This window comes from Sorex araneus, chromosome 5, assembly GCF_027595985.1.
Source record: "Sorex araneus isolate mSorAra2 chromosome 5, mSorAra2.pri, whole genome shotgun sequence".
Lineage (NCBI taxonomy): Eukaryota > Metazoa > Chordata > Mammalia > Eulipotyphla > Soricidae > Sorex > Sorex araneus.
Window position 1 is genome coordinate 36269907 of NC_073306.1, and position 20154 is coordinate 36290060.

General features: G+C 44.7%; 2 protein-coding genes across 9 annotated transcripts in view; both read right to left on the bottom strand.

Annotated features, from left to right (window-relative positions):
* Positions 1-5994: 5994 nt before the first annotated feature.
* EXO5 (exonuclease 5) lies at positions 5995-13122 on the bottom strand. 7 transcript variants are annotated; one of them, XM_055139358.1, is made up of 6 exons: positions 12650-13122; positions 12056-12298; positions 8835-9006; positions 8390-8409; positions 7285-7462; positions 5995-7200 (listed from the first exon to the last, which is right to left on the bottom strand). In XM_055139358.1, the coding sequence occupies exons 4-6, from the start codon at positions 8390-8392 to the stop codon at positions 6332-6334; spliced, it is 1050 nt and encodes a 349-aa protein (XP_054995333.1). In that variant the 5' UTR covers positions 8393-8409; positions 8835-9006; positions 12056-12298; positions 12650-13122; the 3' UTR covers positions 5995-6331. The 7 variants fall into 7 exon arrangements, with proteins under 7 accessions (XP_054995333.1, XP_054995327.1, XP_054995329.1 ...); XM_055139352.1 differs by having other exon boundaries at positions 5995-7462; positions 12650-13120; XM_055139354.1 differs by having other exon boundaries at positions 5995-7462; positions 12967-13115.
* Positions 13123-18576: 5454 nt separating this feature from the next.
* Positions 18577-20154, bottom strand: part of LOC101549484 (zinc finger protein 69 homolog) — a 28865-nt gene continuing 27287 nt past the window's right edge. For both annotated transcript variants that reach the window (XM_055139583.1, XM_055139582.1), the window contains exon 6: positions 18577-19943. In XM_055139583.1, coding sequence (XP_054995558.1) covers positions 18799-19943 — 1145 coding nt within the window. In that variant the 3' untranslated portion in view covers positions 18577-18798. The remainder of the gene's footprint in view (positions 19944-20154) is intronic.

Genomic DNA, 20154 nt, shown 5'->3' on the forward strand with positions numbered 1-20154 from the left:
CTGGGAAGCCCAGGCTGGAGATCTGTGACGGCAAACACCAGGCCTCAAGGGATAGGGGATGAGCCAGTCCTTCGCATCTCCCCGTCCCTCTGGGACCCTGGAGGTCACGCCTACGAACTTCCTCCAGCTGCTATTTAAGCTCCTTAACAGCCATGATCCAGAGACACACAAAAGAATCTCAGGACCCAGGAGCTTGCAGCAGAGATTTCTCCAGGTCCTAATTATCTAAAACTTTAGAATTCTTGGAGCGCGACATCTTATGCTATTCATAACAAGCAATACAAAATAAGTGATCTGGCATCTGCCTGTTCGGCAGGTTTGAGTGGTGGCAGGAAAATTCAAAATAATGGTGGTGGGAAGGTGTAATGGTGGTGGGACTGGTGTCGAAATATTAAATGTAATCCATTATTGTGGACAACTTTTTGAAAAGAAAAAATAAGAAATATTAGGAGGAAAAAAATATATAAAATAGACATACATAGGAATCCAGAAGTAGATGAAATTTATAACTTATTTATTTGATGCTGGGGATCAAACTCAGGGCTTCATACATGTGAAGACTGAACTCTACTTTTAAGCTGCATGTCCAGCTGAGGTGAATTTTTTCTTCTTGGATTTTGGGCCACATCTGTTGTTGTGTTGAGGGGCTTCTGACAGCTCGGCGCTCAGGGGTTCCTCCTGCTCTTGCTCCAGGAACCACGTGGTGCAGGGGGTTGAACCCAGGCCTCCTGCATGTAAAGCATGTGCTGCAGTTCATTGATCTTTCACTCTGGCCCATAAGGTGCAATTTTTTTTAAAAAGGAAGCACTTTATTCCTTACACTTTAACATACTATTTGGATTTTCTGACCATGTATCATTTAATCAGGAAAATATAGCATAAGTGAAATTTAAGAACACAATAACTGGCCTTTAAGAATCATTCTTAGATTAATATTCATTATAATGGGCAATGAATTTTCCATATATTCTTCTGTGTGCAATTATTATCTGTGTAAAATTTTAATCTTTTAGATATACACCAAAACATGGGCTTTGAGAGTTGGGGAGACAGTTCAATGGTCAGGAGCACATTCTTTGCATGTAAAAAGCATGTGCACACAAAATACATGCAAAGTACATGCAAAGCTGAATTTGATTCCCTGCACCCATGTGGCCCTCCAGGCACCACAGAATGCATCCCTGGTGGATCCAACAGCACAGGGTCTGAGCAGCTTCGCATCCTTGTACCCCAGCACTGAACTGTGAGCCTGTTGGGCCAAGGAACCCAAAGCCTGGGAGGACTCTCCCCTGCCCCACCACCACCCTAAATAAAATGAGCCATATAGGCAGCCAACTCATAAAATACATATTACTGAAAATAAAAGACTCATCTTTCCAGGTTATCTGAACAGTGCACATGAACGCAATACCAAGGGAAATCTGGATCCAGATATTTAGTGGTTTTGTCTGGTAGGGCCAGAGATTGAACTCAGGGCTTCACCCATGCCAGGTATCTCGTCTACCACTGAGCCACATCTCTGGCCCTCAGATGGATTTCATTGTTTTTTTTGTTTGTTTGTTTGTTTTGTTTTTTAATTTTAATTTTTTTATTTTATTGAATCACCATGTGGAAAATTACAATGCTTTCAGGTTTAAGTCTCAGTTATACAATGCTGAAACAATCATCCCTTCACCAGTGCTTGTATTCCACCACCACCAAAAAAAAAAAAAAAACCTACCAAAAACCCAGTATACCTCCCATCCCTCCCAACTGATAAATTTCACTTTACTTTCTCTTTACTTTGGTTACATTCAATATTTCAACAAAAATCTCACTATTATTGTTAGGAGTTCCTCACTAGAGTCAGACCTGTTGCAAAGAGATATGAGGTTTTGGATTTCTGTATTTTAACAACTAAGTCCAGGGAAATTTCTTCCAGATATTGGATCATTGCAAGCTTGTAACTCTCATCTGTGGTCTTCATAATATGGCGGTCGCCACGCCCTTCACCCCCGGCAAGGAAAAAGGCGCAAGAGAGAGAAATACCTTTCCCCTGCTGGGCAGGCATGGGGCCTCGGCTTAGTTCTCAGTCTGGAGACATTCTGCAAGGAGCTGCCGATACCAAAAGTAGTTTAGCTGGCCTCTGGAGTCATGCTCGTGCAGCTGTGGAGAGGCCGCACACGTGCGGCCCCCGGGATCACATCTTGGCGGCCTCATTGTTTGGTTTTGAGCAACACTGGCCAGTGTTCAGAAGCTACTCCTGGCATCGTGATGGTGATGGTGGGATGACCACACAGTGCTCTGGGGGTCCATGTGGAGCCAGGAAAGGAATTTGGGATGCTGACATGCAAAACATACTTTAGCCCTTTGAAATAAATCTCTGATACCCAAATGTATTTTTTTTTCGTGAAGCAAGATTGTTTTTATTGAGTGAAACTTATTTAGATGTGAAGGGACAGTGAGAAAGGAAATATGTATTCAAGAGAGAACGCGGGCTTGAAGAGCAAGCCAAGAGACATAGGGTCATGTGAGATACGTTTTCAAGAGAAAACACGGGCCTGAGAGAGCAAGCCCCCAAGTGTATTTTAAATGTGCTTGTCTTTTTCCCAAACACCTGGGTCTAAGAATGAGGAGGAAAATATAAAATACGATATAAATGTATAGATGAATATTGTGTATATTTCTGTATCTCTCTCTATATATATCTATATATCTGTTGATAAGAGCTGTGATGAATTATGTTCAACCACACATGATGCATTACCCAGTTACTGACACACTAGCATGGAAATATGTCCATGATAAAACATTACTGAAACAAACATGATTGAAGAATCTTACAGTTTTCATATCTTTTGGAAAGTTTAATTTCCCCCCTTTCTTCCTTTTGTTGTTGTTTCAATGACAGGCGTTGCTCATACATTTGGTTGTGGTGCTCACTGGAGCTCAGACATCTGGTCTTGGCGTGCACACTCTAGGCATGGGTGTTGCTCAGTTTAACTCCCCTGGAATTCGCTCAGTTTAACTGCAGTGCTTGCTGGCAAACATGCTTGCCTTCTTGCAAACGTGCTCGCCAGGGAGTGCACTCTTAGTTGTGGTGCTAGTCGCGGATTACACTCTGGGCCACGTGTTGGCACATTCTTTCAGCATGGCTCTTGACAGAACTTGCACCAAAGATTGGATATGGCAGCAAGCTGCTACAGTCACGCCGAGTGGGTAAGGGCAGCACTGGGTGCCTTTGCGCTCAAACTGGATGCCTCTCCTGTGCAAGGAAGGCGGTTCTGCCACTGACCCATCCCTGCCCACGTACCTTGAATCTCTGCTGAAGGATAGAAACGAGGTCAATGGAACCGAGAATTGGAGGCTCTGATAATTCTTAGATTTGTGCTCCCCACACTATGGGTCCTCACAGATTCTGTTAATGAGGACCTAATGGTGAGTAGTGCTAGAATTCTGGAATTCAATACCCCCCATTTTTTAGTTCTTTAGCTCTCTAGTGGTTGATGCCTCCCTTTTCTCCCAAGACAATTGTCAGCATGTTCTGTGCCTACATTAAGAAGACAGCAGTCAAATAAACTGGTGGACTCATTATTACTGATTTCAGGTCCATCTGGGACAAGTTAATTCATAACATGCTAACTTTTACTACATCAGCTCCTCCTCTAGAATCCTGTTTCATTCTTATTTAAATATGCTGAAAAATATGAATTATTGAATATTATTATATCTTAGAAAGAAATTCTGATACACGCTATATAATACCAGTGAAATAAGAAGACATTATGTTTGAAATAAGCCAGTCACAAAAGAATAAGCATCATCATGTGGCTTCATTTTAAAGTACCCAGAATGGTCAAATACAGAGACAGAAAGTAGAACCGTGGTTGGTGTGACTATTGGGGGTGGGGGGAGAGAGTATAGGGGTTCTATTGGGAAAATGGGTTCAGGGGTTCTATTGGGAAAAGTTTTAAAATGGTGATGCTGGATAAGGATGGTGATGCTGTACAATGGTGTGAATGCATTCAATGCTACTGAATTACTCACTGAAAGTGGCAATTTTTGCTATGTAAATTTTATCACAAAAAACATTTTAAGGGTTTAGAGCGATAGCACAGTGGGTAGGGCATTTATCTGCCTTGCACACGGCCAACCCAGATTCAATTCCCAGCATCCTATATGGTCCCCCGAGCACCACCAGGAGTGATTCCTGAGTGCAAGGCCAGGAGTAACCCCTGTGCCTCGCTGGGTGTGACCCAAAAAGAAAAACAAAACAAAACAAAAACATTTTAAGATACTGGAAACAGATTAAGGACAGGCTAGTAGGAGATTCATCAACTCTAATTCAAAACAAAACTTAGGTTTTGCGTAATCTCTGCCCTATTTGTGTTACTAGTTTCATCTTCTCCCTCTTCTCTTCCTCCTATTTTCTATAGTAATGCTGTCTTGTTTTTGTTTGGGGACCATGTCCAGCGGCACTGGGGGGCCTTCTCCTGGCTCACTGCCTGGTGGTGGCTCTGAGTGGTGCTCAGAGGACCACACAGTGCCAGTGATCAAAACTAGACCTCCCACATGCAAAGCACGTATTCACTCTCCGCCCCTCTCTGAATGAATGTTGAGCTTCACATCGCCATATTCTGCCAGACTGTTGCATGTAACCAATTCATTATTGTTCAAACTTTCAACCTAGCTAACTTACTTGGCATTGCTCCTTATGTTGCTAGGCATCAAACCCAGGCCTCCAATGTGCCAAGTGTATGCTGTGTAGCCCACTGAAGGGTCTCTCTGGCTCTGGAACAGATTTTCTTTTTCTCCCTTCACAAGTCTTCTAGTACAACTGAAATGATGCTACAGAAGCAAGTTGTTTCCTTGAAGATGATCAGCTTAAGACTGTTTATCTCTAAATGTTCAGTGTTCTATTTTTGATTCCAAATTTCCTATGTTTAGAAAAACACTAGATTTAAACGAAGGAAAAAAATTCATAGCATAGAGGTTACATAGCACATAGCACTAAAGTTGAACATCTGGCTGGTGTCTGCCACTTCCAAGCTCTAAGATTTGGAATAAGTTATATAATAACTCTACTAAGTTCTCAGTTCCCTCATCAGAAATAATGAACACACAGATTTCATTATTTAAGAGGTGCTGAGCTCAGTGTCTGACATATAATACTGAGTAGATGGGGAGAGTTTTTAAAAGACACATAATGTCCCCCAAATGTATATAATTCAGAAGCCTCCAGAGATAACCTACTATTACCTCCTATGTATGTTCAGGTCTTACCAGTTTACGTATAACATGGATTTCTATGAACAGTATTTTCCATGTTCTGCTGACTCTTGGCCTTCCAATACAGAAATTCTGCCATTTCTCCCCTCTATCTACTTGTACAAGTTTACCTGTTAGTGTCTCTATAAACAAGCCTTTGCTTTCCAGGTGATGGTACCTTCCATATCCTTTTCCTAACCTCTTAGGTGACATTTCAGTAAATATTCCTTTCCACTATGGTCTTTCACTTTACAAAAGTGAAAAGTTTTCACAGTTCTGCTTAGAATTAATCCACATCATTGCATTCCTTGAGTTATTTGTCTGGCTACTACACCACATCATCTACTATTAAGATTGTGGGCACCTAGGTACTTTTTATGTTTAGGTTTTACTATGTAGAAGAACCCTAGAATATCATCAAGTTCACATTTCCTATTAGAACAAGATCTTAACATCTACCTAGACAGGGTGTAACCGAATCACAGTGTGTGAATCTTACATGCTATTTTGTGTTTTACTTTTTCATAACTAATGCTTTTGACTTTCAGTTCTTGCTTCATTTTTCCTTCTTTATCTGAACACATTTACCATGCTGAATATTTTAGTCTGCTCAGCCCATCAGTTCTACCTCAGAAATACTTTCATGTACACAAAGGATTAGGATGCTGTAGACACAACTATGTAGAGTGGTGACATTTGAATGACTGAGTTTAAAAAAAAAAACAAAGATCAGTTCAAATGACTAGGTTCAATGACCATCCATTCATTTTATTATATAAAATATTTTTTAAAACTTTGAGGAAAGTAGAAAAGAGATTTCTCAGAAACTGAAGAATCTTCTTAGGACAGTCACGATGGCTGAAGGATTCTTTCTCCCCAACCACGACGCGTCTTCTGAATAATCCGCAGTGCAGCACCTGGGACAGTAGACTCCCAAGTCTCTCCCATTCACCCGGGTGTCTCGGTCCTTGATTTGCTTGGTCAGGGGTGGAAAGAGCATAAAAAGAACCAGAACAAGAATACTCTAAGTGAAAGGCGAGCTCGGGGCCGGCCCGCTTCCAGCCTGATGCGTGCATGTCCTGTTTCATCTGTTCTTCTTGGCTCGGGGCTCCGGTGTGACGCTGAGCATCCCACCCCGCTTCCTCCACTCACAGATGTCCGCGTAACTGCACGTGCGGCACTTCCAGGCCTCCTCCACGTCTACCCCTCGAGGGTCTCGCTGGCCCGTCCAATAGGCCAGGGCGTGCCGCACCTGGCCTCGCACCTCCTCCTCCTCATAGGGCACGACCTCTGTGCCCAGCACGCAGGCCGTCTCTTGGTGGACATACTCGACTTTCAAGCTGTCGATGGCGGGGAGGTCGGACAGCGTCAGGGCTAAGAAGCCCAGCTCCATGAGGTCGCCCAGGGACCGCACGGAGATGCCTCCCTGCCGGGCGTGCCGCAGCACCGCGGGCCCCAGGGGCCTTTCTGGACGCAGGTCTGCGTGGCGGATGAGGCTGGCGGCGGTCACCTTCCCTCGGACCATGGCATCGAAGATGCATTTGTATAGGCTGACCTGAAGAAAGTCTTTTTTTTTCTGCGCTTCCCGAGGGGGCGCGGGGCGCCTGCGCGTCTTCAGCTCGGCCAGCTCCAGCTCCCCCTTGCCGGTGTAGTGCAGCTCGTCCACGACGCCCACCAGCAGCACCCCCTCCACTTCCCCGAACACCGGGAACTCTCGGACGCGCCCTTCCGACTGCAGGGCCGGAATCATGGCCAGGAGGTTCAGGAACTTAACTGCCCACGCGTCTTCTCTAGCGGTGATGGCCACGTTCACAAGGTCGTGAACTTCCAGCTCTCTGGCCAGGTGGATGCTGGCGCCCGCGTCCTTGGCGGCCGCCTGCTCTGGTGTGGAGACCTCGGGGAGCTCCTTCCCATAGACCATTTGCTGTTCACACCAGCTCTGAGCACACAGGTCTGTGACGTACAAATAGTTAAGGTGGAGGCGCTCCAGGGGTGAGGAGACATCCAATTCTCTCTTGCGTGTTGGTAAACGCCCACCTGGGTCACCCTTGACCGGGAGTTCAGCGGAAGGGCCTGGGTTGCTAGGTGGAGGACTCGCTTCTTGGTTATTTTCCTGGTCCAGACACTCGAGGAATTCTGAGTCACTCAAGTCAGAGAACCCTGACGCCTCGGCTGACACGGCCTCCTCTTCTCCGGTCTCTGCCATGGCACAGCTCTGGGTTGGGTGAGGGCCACAGAGATCAGGTTAAAGAAATGCATTCTCAAAAGGAAAATAAAAGTCTGGGGGGGGGGGTTTGGGATCACATCTAGAGATGCTCAGGGCTTGACTCCTGGCTCTGCACTCAGAGATTACTCCTGACGGAACTTGGGGGACCATATGAGTTGCTGTAGATTGAACCAGGGTTGGCCACGTGCAAGGCAAAGTCCTACCTGCTGTACTATCATTTCAGTTCCCCAAATAAAATTTTCTTATTAAAATCACCTTGAAATTCCAATGAAATAAAGAGAATCATGACTAATAATTTATTTATAGAATTTAAAGAGGCATATTTATACCAATTGTATTGGGTTGTAGTATACATGGGACAATATACAATACTAGGCTCTATTATTATTATTATTATTATTATATCGGGGACCCTAGGTTGTGCTGAGGACTGAACCAGAGCCAGCCACGTGCAAGGCAAGCTTCTTTTTTTAACACCCTACCTGTTGTGCTTTTGCTCCAGCCCCAAGGCAAGCTTCTTAAGCCCTGTACTATCTCTCTGGCAGAATAAAAGTTTCCTGACTCGGAAAATACCCCTCAATTACAAATGGTTCCTGAGAAAGTCAGTTTCTATCATGACTTCTTTTAAATGCTTCTCAAGAACAAAGGACATCAAATTCAAAGGCCACTTATAGGCCGACACAAATAGATCTGCTTATACACGAAGTAACAACATGCAGTATAATGAGAGGAGATTCACAGCAAGCCCAGAAATTAGCTGTTTTTCAGACTTGAGATATAGGAGAGAAACAGAAGAAAAGGTTCTTCTTGGTGAGTCTTAATTGATCCTTACTAACTTCATGAATGATTCTAACATTACAGATATCGGTATTTTCCTCTACGTTAATTCTCTTCCTCCACAAGAAATTACCTTACCATCAAAAGTATCTGTCATCCTCCATGGCTTCGAGGCTGGCCTCACGTTCCGGGGAAAGGTCAACTCAGAGAAGCGATCACCAACTACATTGTAGTCGAAGGCCATGTGGGGGAAGGGAGTTGCGAGCTGAATGAGGGCTAGAGACTGAGCACAGCGGCCACTGAACACCTTTATTGCAAACCACAACAGCTAATTAGAGAGGACAGAAGGGAATGCCTTGCCACAGTGGCAGGGTGGGGTGGGGGGGAGATGGGATTGGGGAGGGTGGGAGGGATGCTGGGTTTACGGGTGGTGGAGAATGGGCACTGGTGAAGGGATGGGTTCCCGAACTTTGTATGAGGGAAGTATAAGCACAAAAGTGTATAAATCTGTAACTGTACCCTCACGGTGATTCTCTAATTAAAAATAAATAAAATTAAAAAAAAAAAAAAAGTATCTGTCATTCAAAGTGATCCGCAGTGATAATACAGTGGGTAAGGCAGGCGGATCTGGGTCTGATCGGCGTAACCCCTATGGTTCTCTGAGCCCTGCCAGGAGTGGTCCCTGAGAGAAGAGCCCGGGACAAGCCTGAGCACCGCCAGGTGTTTATCCCAAACAACGACTCTGTTAACAGGGGCTGGAATGATAATACAGCGGGTAGAATGTTTGCTTTGCATGCACCCGGCTTCAACCCCCAGCATCCCATATGATCCCCCAAGCACCGCCAGGAGTAATTCCTGAGTGCAGGGCCAGGAGAAATCCCTGAGCATCGCTGGGTGTGACCCAAAAAGCTAAATAGACTCTGTCAATAGCACTATTAAACTATACCTGCATTTGCTACAAATATTAATGAAAATTATTCAGTATTTTTTCCAGCTGGAGAGAAATTTTTGTTTTCTTATTATTTTAAATAATTTGGTTTTGTTTTAACAACAGCAACAATGTTCTTGTTTTATTGCTGCTATGCTGCTCCGCCGGACCTGCCCTGCCAGAACTGCGGAGATTCCTCCACCTCATCCATCATGGCCCCCCGTTCAGTGCTGCTGTATTAGACCGGAGGCAAGTACTGCACGCCCAGTAACTCACTGCTGAACAGGTACAGTTTTAAAAATGTTTACAATGGGGGCTGGAGCGATAGCACAGCGGGTAGGGCGATTGCCTTGCATGCAGCCGACCTGGGTTCGATTCCCAGCATCCCATATGGTCCCCTGAGCACCACCAGGGGTAATTCCTGAGTGCAGAACTGGGAATAACCCCTGTGCATTGCTGGGTGTGACCCAAGAAGAAAAAAATTTTTCTACAGTGAAAATCTTCAAACATAGATATAAATAATAAACACCAATGTATGTGCTAAGTAGATATACTATTGATGCAATTATTATCTTCTGTCCTATGAGTTTCCTCTGTTTTTGGAGGAGTGAGGCGGGTGGAAGGGCCGGGGACAATTAACAATTTCAAAGTAAATTACAGACATAATAACACTTCTAAACTAAAAGCTTTAGGGAGGTTAAGGCCTTGCCTGTGGCCAGTCCTGGTTTGAATCCTGGGCACCATACAGGGACCCTTAAACACTGCTGGGATCATTTCTGAGCAAAAAGCCAGAAATAGCACCTGGGTGACACTGAGTGTGGTCCAAAATCCAAAGAAAGAAAGAAATAGAATTATCACTTCCACATTCATTTTCAATTAAGGAGAATCTCCTACGTTAGTAACCAAAGTAGTCATTGTTAATACACCACTCTTCAATTTTTTTTTTTTTTTTTTTTTTTTTTTTGCTTTTTGGGTCACACCGGCGATGCTCAGGGGTTACTCCTGGCTCTGCACTCAGGAATTACTCCTGGCGGTACTTGGGGGACCATATGGGATGCCGGGGATCGAACCCGGGTCGGCCGCATGCAAGGCAAACGCCCTACCCGCGGTGCTATCACTCCGGCCCCACCACTCTTCAATTTTTCCAAACTGCCCTGAATATGCCCTAGACAATGTTAAACCAAGAAAAAAAAAATCCATATGGCAGCATCTCATCACACATGACCAGCCTGGTTACTGTCACCAGAAGCTGCCAGCACCTGAGCACTGCTTGGGAGACACAACAATAACAAAAATGGGAAAATGTGCCTAAAATGATTTCAAAATAAGTAATTTTATATGAGCTAGGAAATACCTGAAGGTTGGGTAATCTTTAGCCTCCACTGAAGAAACTTAAATGACAAACAACATGTGTACCTGGGTTTGTTTGTTTGTTTCCTCCAGTGAGGGGATTCAATCCCCATCAATTTATCTTGAAAATCTTGTTTCAAATAGCTAGACCTGGGCTATATAATATATAGTCACTGGCCACATGTAAGGTATTTAAAATAATTAAAATGTAGGGAATTTAAAATTCATTTTCTCCATTGCATCAGTCAAGGTGCAAGCACTCAGTAGCCACATATTGCTAGCAAATATATGAGAAGGCAAAAATATTTCTACAGGACAGCACTACAGGACTTAGATAATTTCATCTGTGTGTATGAAATCCACCACGGAGAGCTAAACTCCAGAAAGGTATGAGTTTTTCTGCATAGGAAAGTACAGGCAGCACATGTGAATCTAAAATACCCACTCCAGCGGCTGGAGCGATGGCACAGTGGGTAGGGCATTTGCCTTGCACTCGGCCGACCCAGGTTCGATTCCCAGCATCACATATGGTTCCCCGAGCACCACCAGAGGTAATTCCTGAGTGCATGAGCATCGCTGGGTATGACCCAAAAAAGCAAAAAAAAGATAAAATAAAATACCCACTCCAGTGTATTTTCTTTCTTAGATAAATAATTCCACATATAATTTTCTTTGTATTTCTCTAAGGTGTTTCATTTACCTGCTTAGGGTTATCATGACCTCAACATTGTGTAGAAAACAAGTAGAATATTCATACCATTCTGGAGCACGCAGTGCACTATCATCCAAATTGCAGTTTCTATCTTTTTTATTCAAGATGATTTTATATGGTAACAGGAACCATGTAAACTGTTTTTAGAAACATCTTAGAATAAAAAGTATGAGGGTGTTTTAGGACAATTTTGGTTTTTAAACAAATATAAGTAGAAAAGTTAAGTCTATAGGAATAATAATATAAGTAGGACATAGGTACAGCAATAATAATACATGAATAAGATGTTTGGGAAACAGACATAGAACCAAGAATCTGCAGGTCATACTGATCTGAATTCCAAACCTGGTCCTCATTCATTCAACAGCATTTAATTTGCTACTAGCCTTACAAGTACTTTTGGGAAAGTTCTTAGTTTTCTTGAGCCACTTTTAAAACTCAGGAGCTGGATGATAGTAAGCAGGTGGGGGTTTGCCTTGCATGCAGCTGACTCAGGTTAGATCCTGGCATCTTCCACGGTCCCTGGAGCCCAACAGGAGTGATCCCAGAGCACAGACCCAGGAGCAAATCCTGACCAAGGCTGAGTTGGCCACCAAACAAAACAAGTAAAAAAATAAAATACAATTCGGAGTATTCCTGGGAACTCTACTAGCTATCCAAACAACTGAGGGATTGAAACAGAGCTCACATATTAGCAGTCAAAAGATGCGGTCCTCTTCTCGGTCTTCCTTCCTTTTCCCAGGGAAGGGATGAGATAGTGTATCTATGTTTTTGACAAACATTAGATTTTAGGAGAGAGGAAATGTCCACTCACCTGGCTCTTCCTGCTCCCAAAGAAAGGTAGAAGGATGCTGAAATGAGAGGCTGGGAGGAGAAAGCAGCTCCAGAAAGTCAGGTCTGACGGTGGAAGCCAGGTGGGCAGCCCGACGGGGTCCTCTGGTCGCTTCTCACCTGACCAATCCCTCGCAGGGCACAGGCGGGGGCAGTCCACTCCAGATCCTCGGGAACGGCTGGCCTCTCTCCACGAGGCAAATTATCCACGACTTCTTCATGTTCCCTGAAAGTGAAAGGTTCGAAAGTAACCAAGGTCCGGGAGAAGTGATAGTCATCAGATGGGGTGCTTGCCTTGCACCGTGCACGCAGCCGACTCGGGTTCGATCCCCGAACCCCATAAGGTCCCCAAGTCCCTCCAGGCGTGATCCCTGAACTCAACGGCAGTTGTGGGCTCTGAGCACCACCAGGTATGGCTCTAAAACAGAAAACAAATACCCCCCCCCCCCCCATAGCAGGGTCTCGCAGAAACTCTGATGGGGTCCAGGAGAGGCTGGGGACTGCAGCGAGGGGTCGCTGGCCTGGGGGGGGGGGCGGGTGGACACCCCAGGCCAGTACACGGCGTGGGAGAGAGTACCTGGCCCGCGAGGTCCACTTGCCGCCCGTGGGCTGGGGGCAGAAGGGCTGGGGAGCGGGGGACAGCAGGGCAACGGGGTGGGGAGGTGGCAGCGGGGCGGGGGGGTGCAGAGGACAGCAGGGCAACGGGGTGAGGGGTGGCAGCGGGGCCGGGGGGGCGGGGCGGGGGTCAGCAGGGTAGAGGAGAACCGGGGCAGGGGGGAAAGAGGGGCTGCGCGGCGGGGGACCTGGGGGCAGCGGGACCGGGGGGCCGGGGGACAGCGGGACCGGGGGCTGGGGGACAGCGGGGCAGGGGGGCAGCTGGCAGGGCCCGCGAACCTCGCGGCCCGGAACCTTTGTTTCCAAAAGTGCCGCCTCTCGGCCGGCCACCCCCACTGGCCGGCTTCCTCCTAGCCTCGGGCACGCCTCCGCCGCCTGGAGAGCTGCGGTGATCCTCGCCCGACCCGGGGAAGCAGAAGAGAGAAAAGGAGCAAGGGGGCGGTGGGGGGGGGGGGGGGCAAGGAGCGGGAAAGGCGGACCGGAGGAAGCCGGGGAGCAGCTCCCGCGCGCCCCGAGAGGCCCAGAAGCCTCAGCGGCGCCGCCTGGTGGCCGCCACGCTCCGCCTCCCGGGGATCCGCCTCTGCGGGGCGGGGCCGAGGCGCCAATAGCTGCGCTCCTTGCCGCATCCGCAGCAAGCCCGGGTTTATCCCAGGCGGAACCGCGCCCTCCCCTGCCCTAGGATCGCCCCCTCTGCCTGGCCCTCCCAGCCATGCCCAAGTCAGTGTTCAGAGAGGGAGGAATTGGCATGTCTCTTTCCCGATGCCTCTGACCTTTGCCAGTTCAGGGCCAGGTCTTCTGTTCGCAGATTCTGTGAGCAACCGCCCACTCGCTTTCCAGGGATGCTTGTCTTGTCAGTGGCTTTTTGTTTGTTTGTTTGTTTTTAAAACCGTTGCTTACTTTGGTTTGAGGGCCACACCCAGCGGTGTTCAGAGCTTACTCCTGCCAGAGCTCGGGACCTAATCATTTGGGTGGCATGGATCAAACTCGGGGTCAACCACATGCAAGGCAAAAATCCTGCCAGCTGTACTATCACTCTGACCCCAAATTTGCTTACTTTTAAATCAACCTCTAATGATTATAACAACTAATATCTGAAATATAGAATAAAGGTATAATTAAGCAGATTCATCATTTATCATTCATAATTAGGCAGATTCATCATTAGATTAATTAGAGCAGAACTAGAAAAGTGATCAATAATATTCTTAAAAATTCCCACCTCAAACATCACCAACCTGTCTCTTGTGAAAGTCAGCTCTTGCTAAAAGCATCTTTAAGGATGAAACAACTGACCAAGCAAGTGGAAACAAATATAAACAAATGGGACTATATTAAACTAAGAAGCTTATGCACCTCAAAAGAAACAGTGACCAAAATACAGAGAGAGCCTATGGAATGGGAAAGACTACCCATCTGATAAGGGCATCAGGATAATACCAGGATACATAAGACACTAGTAGAATTAATTGTATAAGAAAAAACCTCCAACCCATCTATAAATAGAAAGAAGAAATGAACAGAAGCTTCCTCAGAAAAGAAATACAAATGGCCAAAAGGCACATGAAGAAAAATGCTCTACATCACTAATCATCAGGGAGATGCAAATCAAAACAACAATGAGATATCATCTCACACCGCAGAGACTGGCACACATTCAAAAGAACAAAAGCAACCGGTGTTGGCATGAATTTGGGGAAAAGGGACATTCTTTCACTGTGGATGGGAATGCCTACTGGTCCAGCCTTTTTGGAAAATAATATGGGCATTCCTTCAAAAACTAGAAATTGAGCTTCCATATGACCTTGCAATACCACTTCCAGGAATAAATCCCAAGGGTGCAAAAAAGCACAGTAGAAATGACATCTGCACCTATATATTCATTGCAGCACTATTCACAATAGCCAGAATCTGGAAACAACCCGAGTGCCCGAGAACAGATGACTGGTTAAAGAAACTTTGGTACATCTGCATAATGGAATATATATGCAGCTGTTAGGAAAGATGAAGTTATGAAATATGCTTATAAGTGGATGGTCATGGAGCGTATCATGCTAAGTGAAATGAGTCAGAAAGAAAGGGACAGACATAGAATGACTGCACTCATTTGTGAAATATAAAATAACGTAATATGAGACTGACACCTAAGGACAGTAGACACAAGGGCCAGGAATACCGCTCCATAGTTGGAAGTCAGTCTCATGAGCTGGGGGAGAAGGCAGTTGGAACAGAGAAGGGATCGCTAAGTCAATGATGGTTGGAGAAATTGTTCGGGATGGGAGATGTGTGCTGAAAGTAGATAAAGGACCAAACACGATAGCCTCTTAGTATCTATATTGCAAACCATAATGCCCCAAAGTGGAGAGAGAGTTTGGGGGAAACTGTCGCCATAGAGGCAGGGTGCGGGTTAGAAAGGGAGGGGTAGTATACTGGGGACATTGGTGATGGAGAATGTGCACTGTTTAAGGGATGGGTGTTCTATCATTGTATGACTGAAACTCAAATATAAAAGCTTTGTAACTGTATCTCATGGTGACTCAATTTAAAAAAAGTCATTTCTTTCCCTTCCTTTGTAGTTTTGTCTTTGGTAACTTTATTCATAACAAAAGTGGCATTGCACAACTGTGAAGAGAAAATGATGTCTTTGGGCTAATGGAATTCTTAAATAGGTCACACTGGCAGCCATGGTCTCCATGATTTGTAATGGGGTGGGGTTTTTGGTTTTGTTTTGTTTTGTTTTTACTTTTTGGGTCACACCCAGCAATGCTCAGGGCTTACTCCTGGCTCTGCACTCAGAAGTTACTCCTGGTGGTGCTTGGGGGACCGTATGGGATGCCGGGGATTGAAACTGGGTCGGCCGCATGCAAGGCAAACACTCTACTTGTTGTACTATGGAAACAAGAGAGGGCACAAAAGTTAGTCATTAAAAATGATTGCCTGAGGACTGAAATATGGTTTAGTAATAAGAGTGCAGGTCCTGCATACACGATTTGATCCCCAGGGCTAGGGAAAACAGACGATTTTAGGGTACACTTTGGTGAGGGGGCTTTTCACTTTTATGGTTGTCTTCTGAGTAACGTCTCCATTGTGAGACTTGTTGTTACTGTTTTGGGCATATCGAACACGCCACGAGTAGCTTGCCAGGCTCTGCCGTGTGGGTGGTATACTCTTGGTAGTTTGCTGGGCTCTCCGGGAGGGGCAGAGGTTTTATATTATAATGCCTTTAGTTTATTGTGTTGGGCCTGAAGCTGGCTCAGAGCTTGAGGAACCATGTGGGGCCAGAGACTGAACCTGGCCCCCTCAAATCAAAGCAAGCACTCCGGCACATTGAATCACCTCCCTGGTACCACTGTTGTTTTTTCTAAAATTTGTGCCATGTGAAAGTTTTCCTCATTAAAAAGTTTTGTATCACTGTCATCCCGTTGCTTATAGGTTTGCTCAAGTGGGCACCAGTAACGTCTCCACTGTGAGACTTGTTACCAAATATGCCACGGGTAGCTTGCCAGACTCTGCCGTGCAAGCGAGATACTCTTGGTAGCTTGCCGGGCTCTCCGAGAGGGACGGAGGAATCGAACTCGGGTTGGCTGCGTGCAAAGCAAACGCCCTACCTGCTATGCTATCGATCCAGCCCTAGTCCTTTCATCTAATCCGAAAGTAGTGAGTGGTCACAAGGTCAACCTTAAGCAAACTATAAAAAGTTTTGATTTTTAAAAATTGGGCAGTGATCAGGAAATAAAAGAGGACACGAGGAAATGGAAAGATATCCCCTGCTCATGGATTGGAAGAATTAATATTGTCAAAATGGCAATACTCCCCAAAGCATTGTACAAATTCAATGTGATCCCTATAACGATGCCCTTGACATTCTTCAAAGAAATGGAGCAAGCGCTCCTGAAATTCATATGGAACAATAAGCCCCCACGAATAGCTAAAGCAATTCTTGGGAAAAAGAAAATGGGAGGAATCAACCTCCCCAACAAAGCGGTAGTAATTAAAACAGCATGGTACTGGAACAAAGGCAGAGCTGCACACCAATGAAACAGGGTTGAATACTCTGACACGCACCCCCAAATATATGATCATCTGATCTTTGATAAGGGAGCAAGAAATGTGAAGTGGAGCAAGGAAAGCATGTTTAACAAATTGTGCTGGCAAAATTGGACAGTTACATGCAAAAAAATGGGCTTAGACCTCTACCTATCACCATGTACAAAAGTCAAATCAAAATGGATTAAAGACCTCAACATCAGACCAGAATCCCTATGGTACATTGAAGATAAGGCCGGAAAAACCCTCCACGATATTGAAGCCAACGGTATCTTCAAAGCTGACACGCCACTGGCCAAGCAAGTGAAAAGAGATAAATAAATGGGACTATCTCAAACTAAGAAGCTTCTGCACCTCAAAAGAAACAGTGACCAAAATACAAAGACAATCTACAGAATGGGAAAGGATATTTATGCAGTACCCATCCGATAAAAGGTTTATATCAAGGATATACAATGCACTGGTTGAACTCCACAAGAAAACTGCCGACCCGATCAAAAAATGGGGTGATGAAATGAACAGAAACTTTCCCAAAGAAGAAATCCGAATGGCTGAGATACACATGAGAAAATGTTCAACATCACTAATCATCAGGGAGATGCAGATCAAAACAACAATGAGATATCTTCTCACACCACAGAGACTGGCCCACATCCTAAAAAACAAAAGCAACCAATGTTGGCGTGGATGTGGGGAGAAAGGGACTCTCCTTCACTGCTGGTGGGAATGCCTACTGGTTCAACCCATATTGGAAAACAATATGGTCGATACTCAAAAAATTAGAAATTGAGCTTCCATTTGACCCAGCAATACCACTCCTGAGAATATACCTCAGAGAGGCAAAAAGGTATAGTAGAAATGACATCTGCATTTCTATGTTCATTGCAGCACTGTTTACAATAGCCACAATCTGAAAAAAACCAGAGTGCCCCAAAACAGATGACTGGTTAAAGAAACTTTGGTGCATCTACACAATCGAATACTATGCAGCTGTCAGAAAAGATGAAGTCATGAAATTTGCATGTAAGTGATCAACATGGAAAGTGTCATGTTGAGTGAAATGAGTCAAAAAGAAAGAGACAGACATAGAAAGATCGCACTCATATGTGGAATATAAAGTGGCAGAGAGGTACAAGCTTGCAATGATGCAATTTCTGGCAGAAATTTCTCTGGACTTAGTTACTAAAATACTAAAATATAGAAATCCAAAACCGTGTGGCTGCTATTGTGGCCACTCGACCTCATATCTCTTCATTTTCAGCAATAAAAAACAAATTATCAAATGCTTCCTTTTCAGCAGGTCCGACTTTGGGGGGAGAAACTCCAAACAATAATAGTGAGTTTTTTGTTGAAATATTGAATGTAATCAAAGTAAAGTGAAAGTAAAGTGAAATTTATCAGTTACACAGGCCGGGTGGGGGGCTGTGGAGGTGAGGGATTGGGGGGAGGTATACTGTAATTCTTGGTGGTGGAATATGTGCACTGGTGAAGGGATGGGTGTTTGAGCATTATATAACTGAGACTTAAACCTGAAAGCTTTGTAACTTTCCACATGGTGATTCATTAAAAAAAATAAATTGGGGCTGGAGCGATAGCACAATGGGTAGGGCGTTTGCCTTGCACGCGACCGACCCGGGTTCTAATTCCAGCATCCCATATGGTCCCCTGAGCACCGCCAGGGGTAATTCCTGAGTGAAGAGCCAGGAGTAACCCCTGTGCATCGCCAGGTGTGACCCAAAAAAACAAAAAAATTAATTAATTAATTAATTAATTAAAAAAATTGGGCAGTGAAATTTTAAACTGTAGTCCCCCAAATTCTAGTCAGTGAACTTACACAAAAACTAATTTACTATGAAAACAGGAAAAAAAGTGAAATTTCCACATTGCTTCACTTAATTGCAAGGAATATCCTTTTTTATTAAGTACTTTGTATAGAGATGTTACTAGAGTAATCGATGGGTATTTATTTACACAACGGAGTGTTTAATTATACAATATGTCCATCCCTCAAATCTAGAGTTCTGAAATTTTAAAGCATAAAATCCCCATTAGAATTGGTTTTCACTTTCATGTTGAATAATCTATCTTGACATTATTTTGGAAGGCATCCCTCCTGTGTATTTCATGGTGGCGACTAAGTGATGAATTATAGCTAAAGGATTTTCCACATTCGTTACATTCATATGGTTTTTCTCCAGTGTGGTGTCTCTGATGCTTCTTAAAGGACGAATCATGCCTGTAGGCTTTCCCACAACGGTCACATTCATAGGCTTTCACTCCCGTATGAACAGTTTTATGGTTGCTAAGGTGTATCCTCTGCCTAAAAGCTTTCCCACATTCCTTACATTTGTAGGGTCTCTCCCCAGTATGGATTCTCTGGTGATGTGTCAGATATGCTCTGTGGCTGAAGGTTTTACAGCATGCGGTGCAAGCGTAGGGTTTCTCCCCAGTATGGATTCGGATATGTTCACTAAGGTGTCTGATCTGTCTAAAGGTTTTCCCACATTCACTGCATGTGAAAGGTTTTTCTCCAGAATGAGTTCTCAAATGTTGGATCAAGCTAATGTTCTGGCTAAAAGCTTTCTGACATTTGTCACAGACATATGGCTTCTCCCCAGTGTGAGTTCTATGGTGTTGATTAAGAGAGGAGCGGTGTCTGAAGGCTTTCCCACATTCTTCACATTCAAAAGGTTTCTCGCCAGTATGGATTCTCTGGTGTGTAGTGAGGGACGCGCTTTGACTGAAGGCCCTTCCGCATACCTCACACCTGAAAGGCTTCTCACCGGTATGGATTCTCATGTGTTCAGTAAGGTGAATGGGTTGTTTGAAGGTTTTTTCACAAATATTACATTCATAGGTTTTTGTTCTTATGCAATTTGTTGGAGGAGTGATCAGATCTGACTTGTATTTGTTTCTCTTTCTAGCTGTGTTACATTTGTGGTGCTTCCTATCGATAACATTTACATTCACAGTATTTTCCCCGAATGTGTTTGTTTCGTGACCTCTCGTGCTGTGAGTCAAGATGGGTTGTTCTGTGTCTCGTCCATGAGTTTCCTCATGCTGTTCTAACTCATATTTGGACATTTTTCTCAAAGTTGAATAAATGACATCATCCCTCATGAATCTTTCCATTATTATGCCACGGTATAACTGCTCCTGTGAAATGCCATTTTTTGCTGCTGATGCACTGGTTTCTCTTTTACTCTTCAAGTCTGAAAGAAATGGGGGAAATGCAAATGAGTCACATTTATTTTGCTTTGAAAACTCAACTCTTTTTTTTTTTCCTTTTTGGGTTACACCTGGCGATGCACAGGGGTTACTCCTGGCTCTGCACTCAGGAATTATCCCTGGCCGGGCTCAAGGGACCATATGGGATGCTGGGATTTGAACCTGGGTCAGCCGCGTGCAAGGCAAACGCCCTAC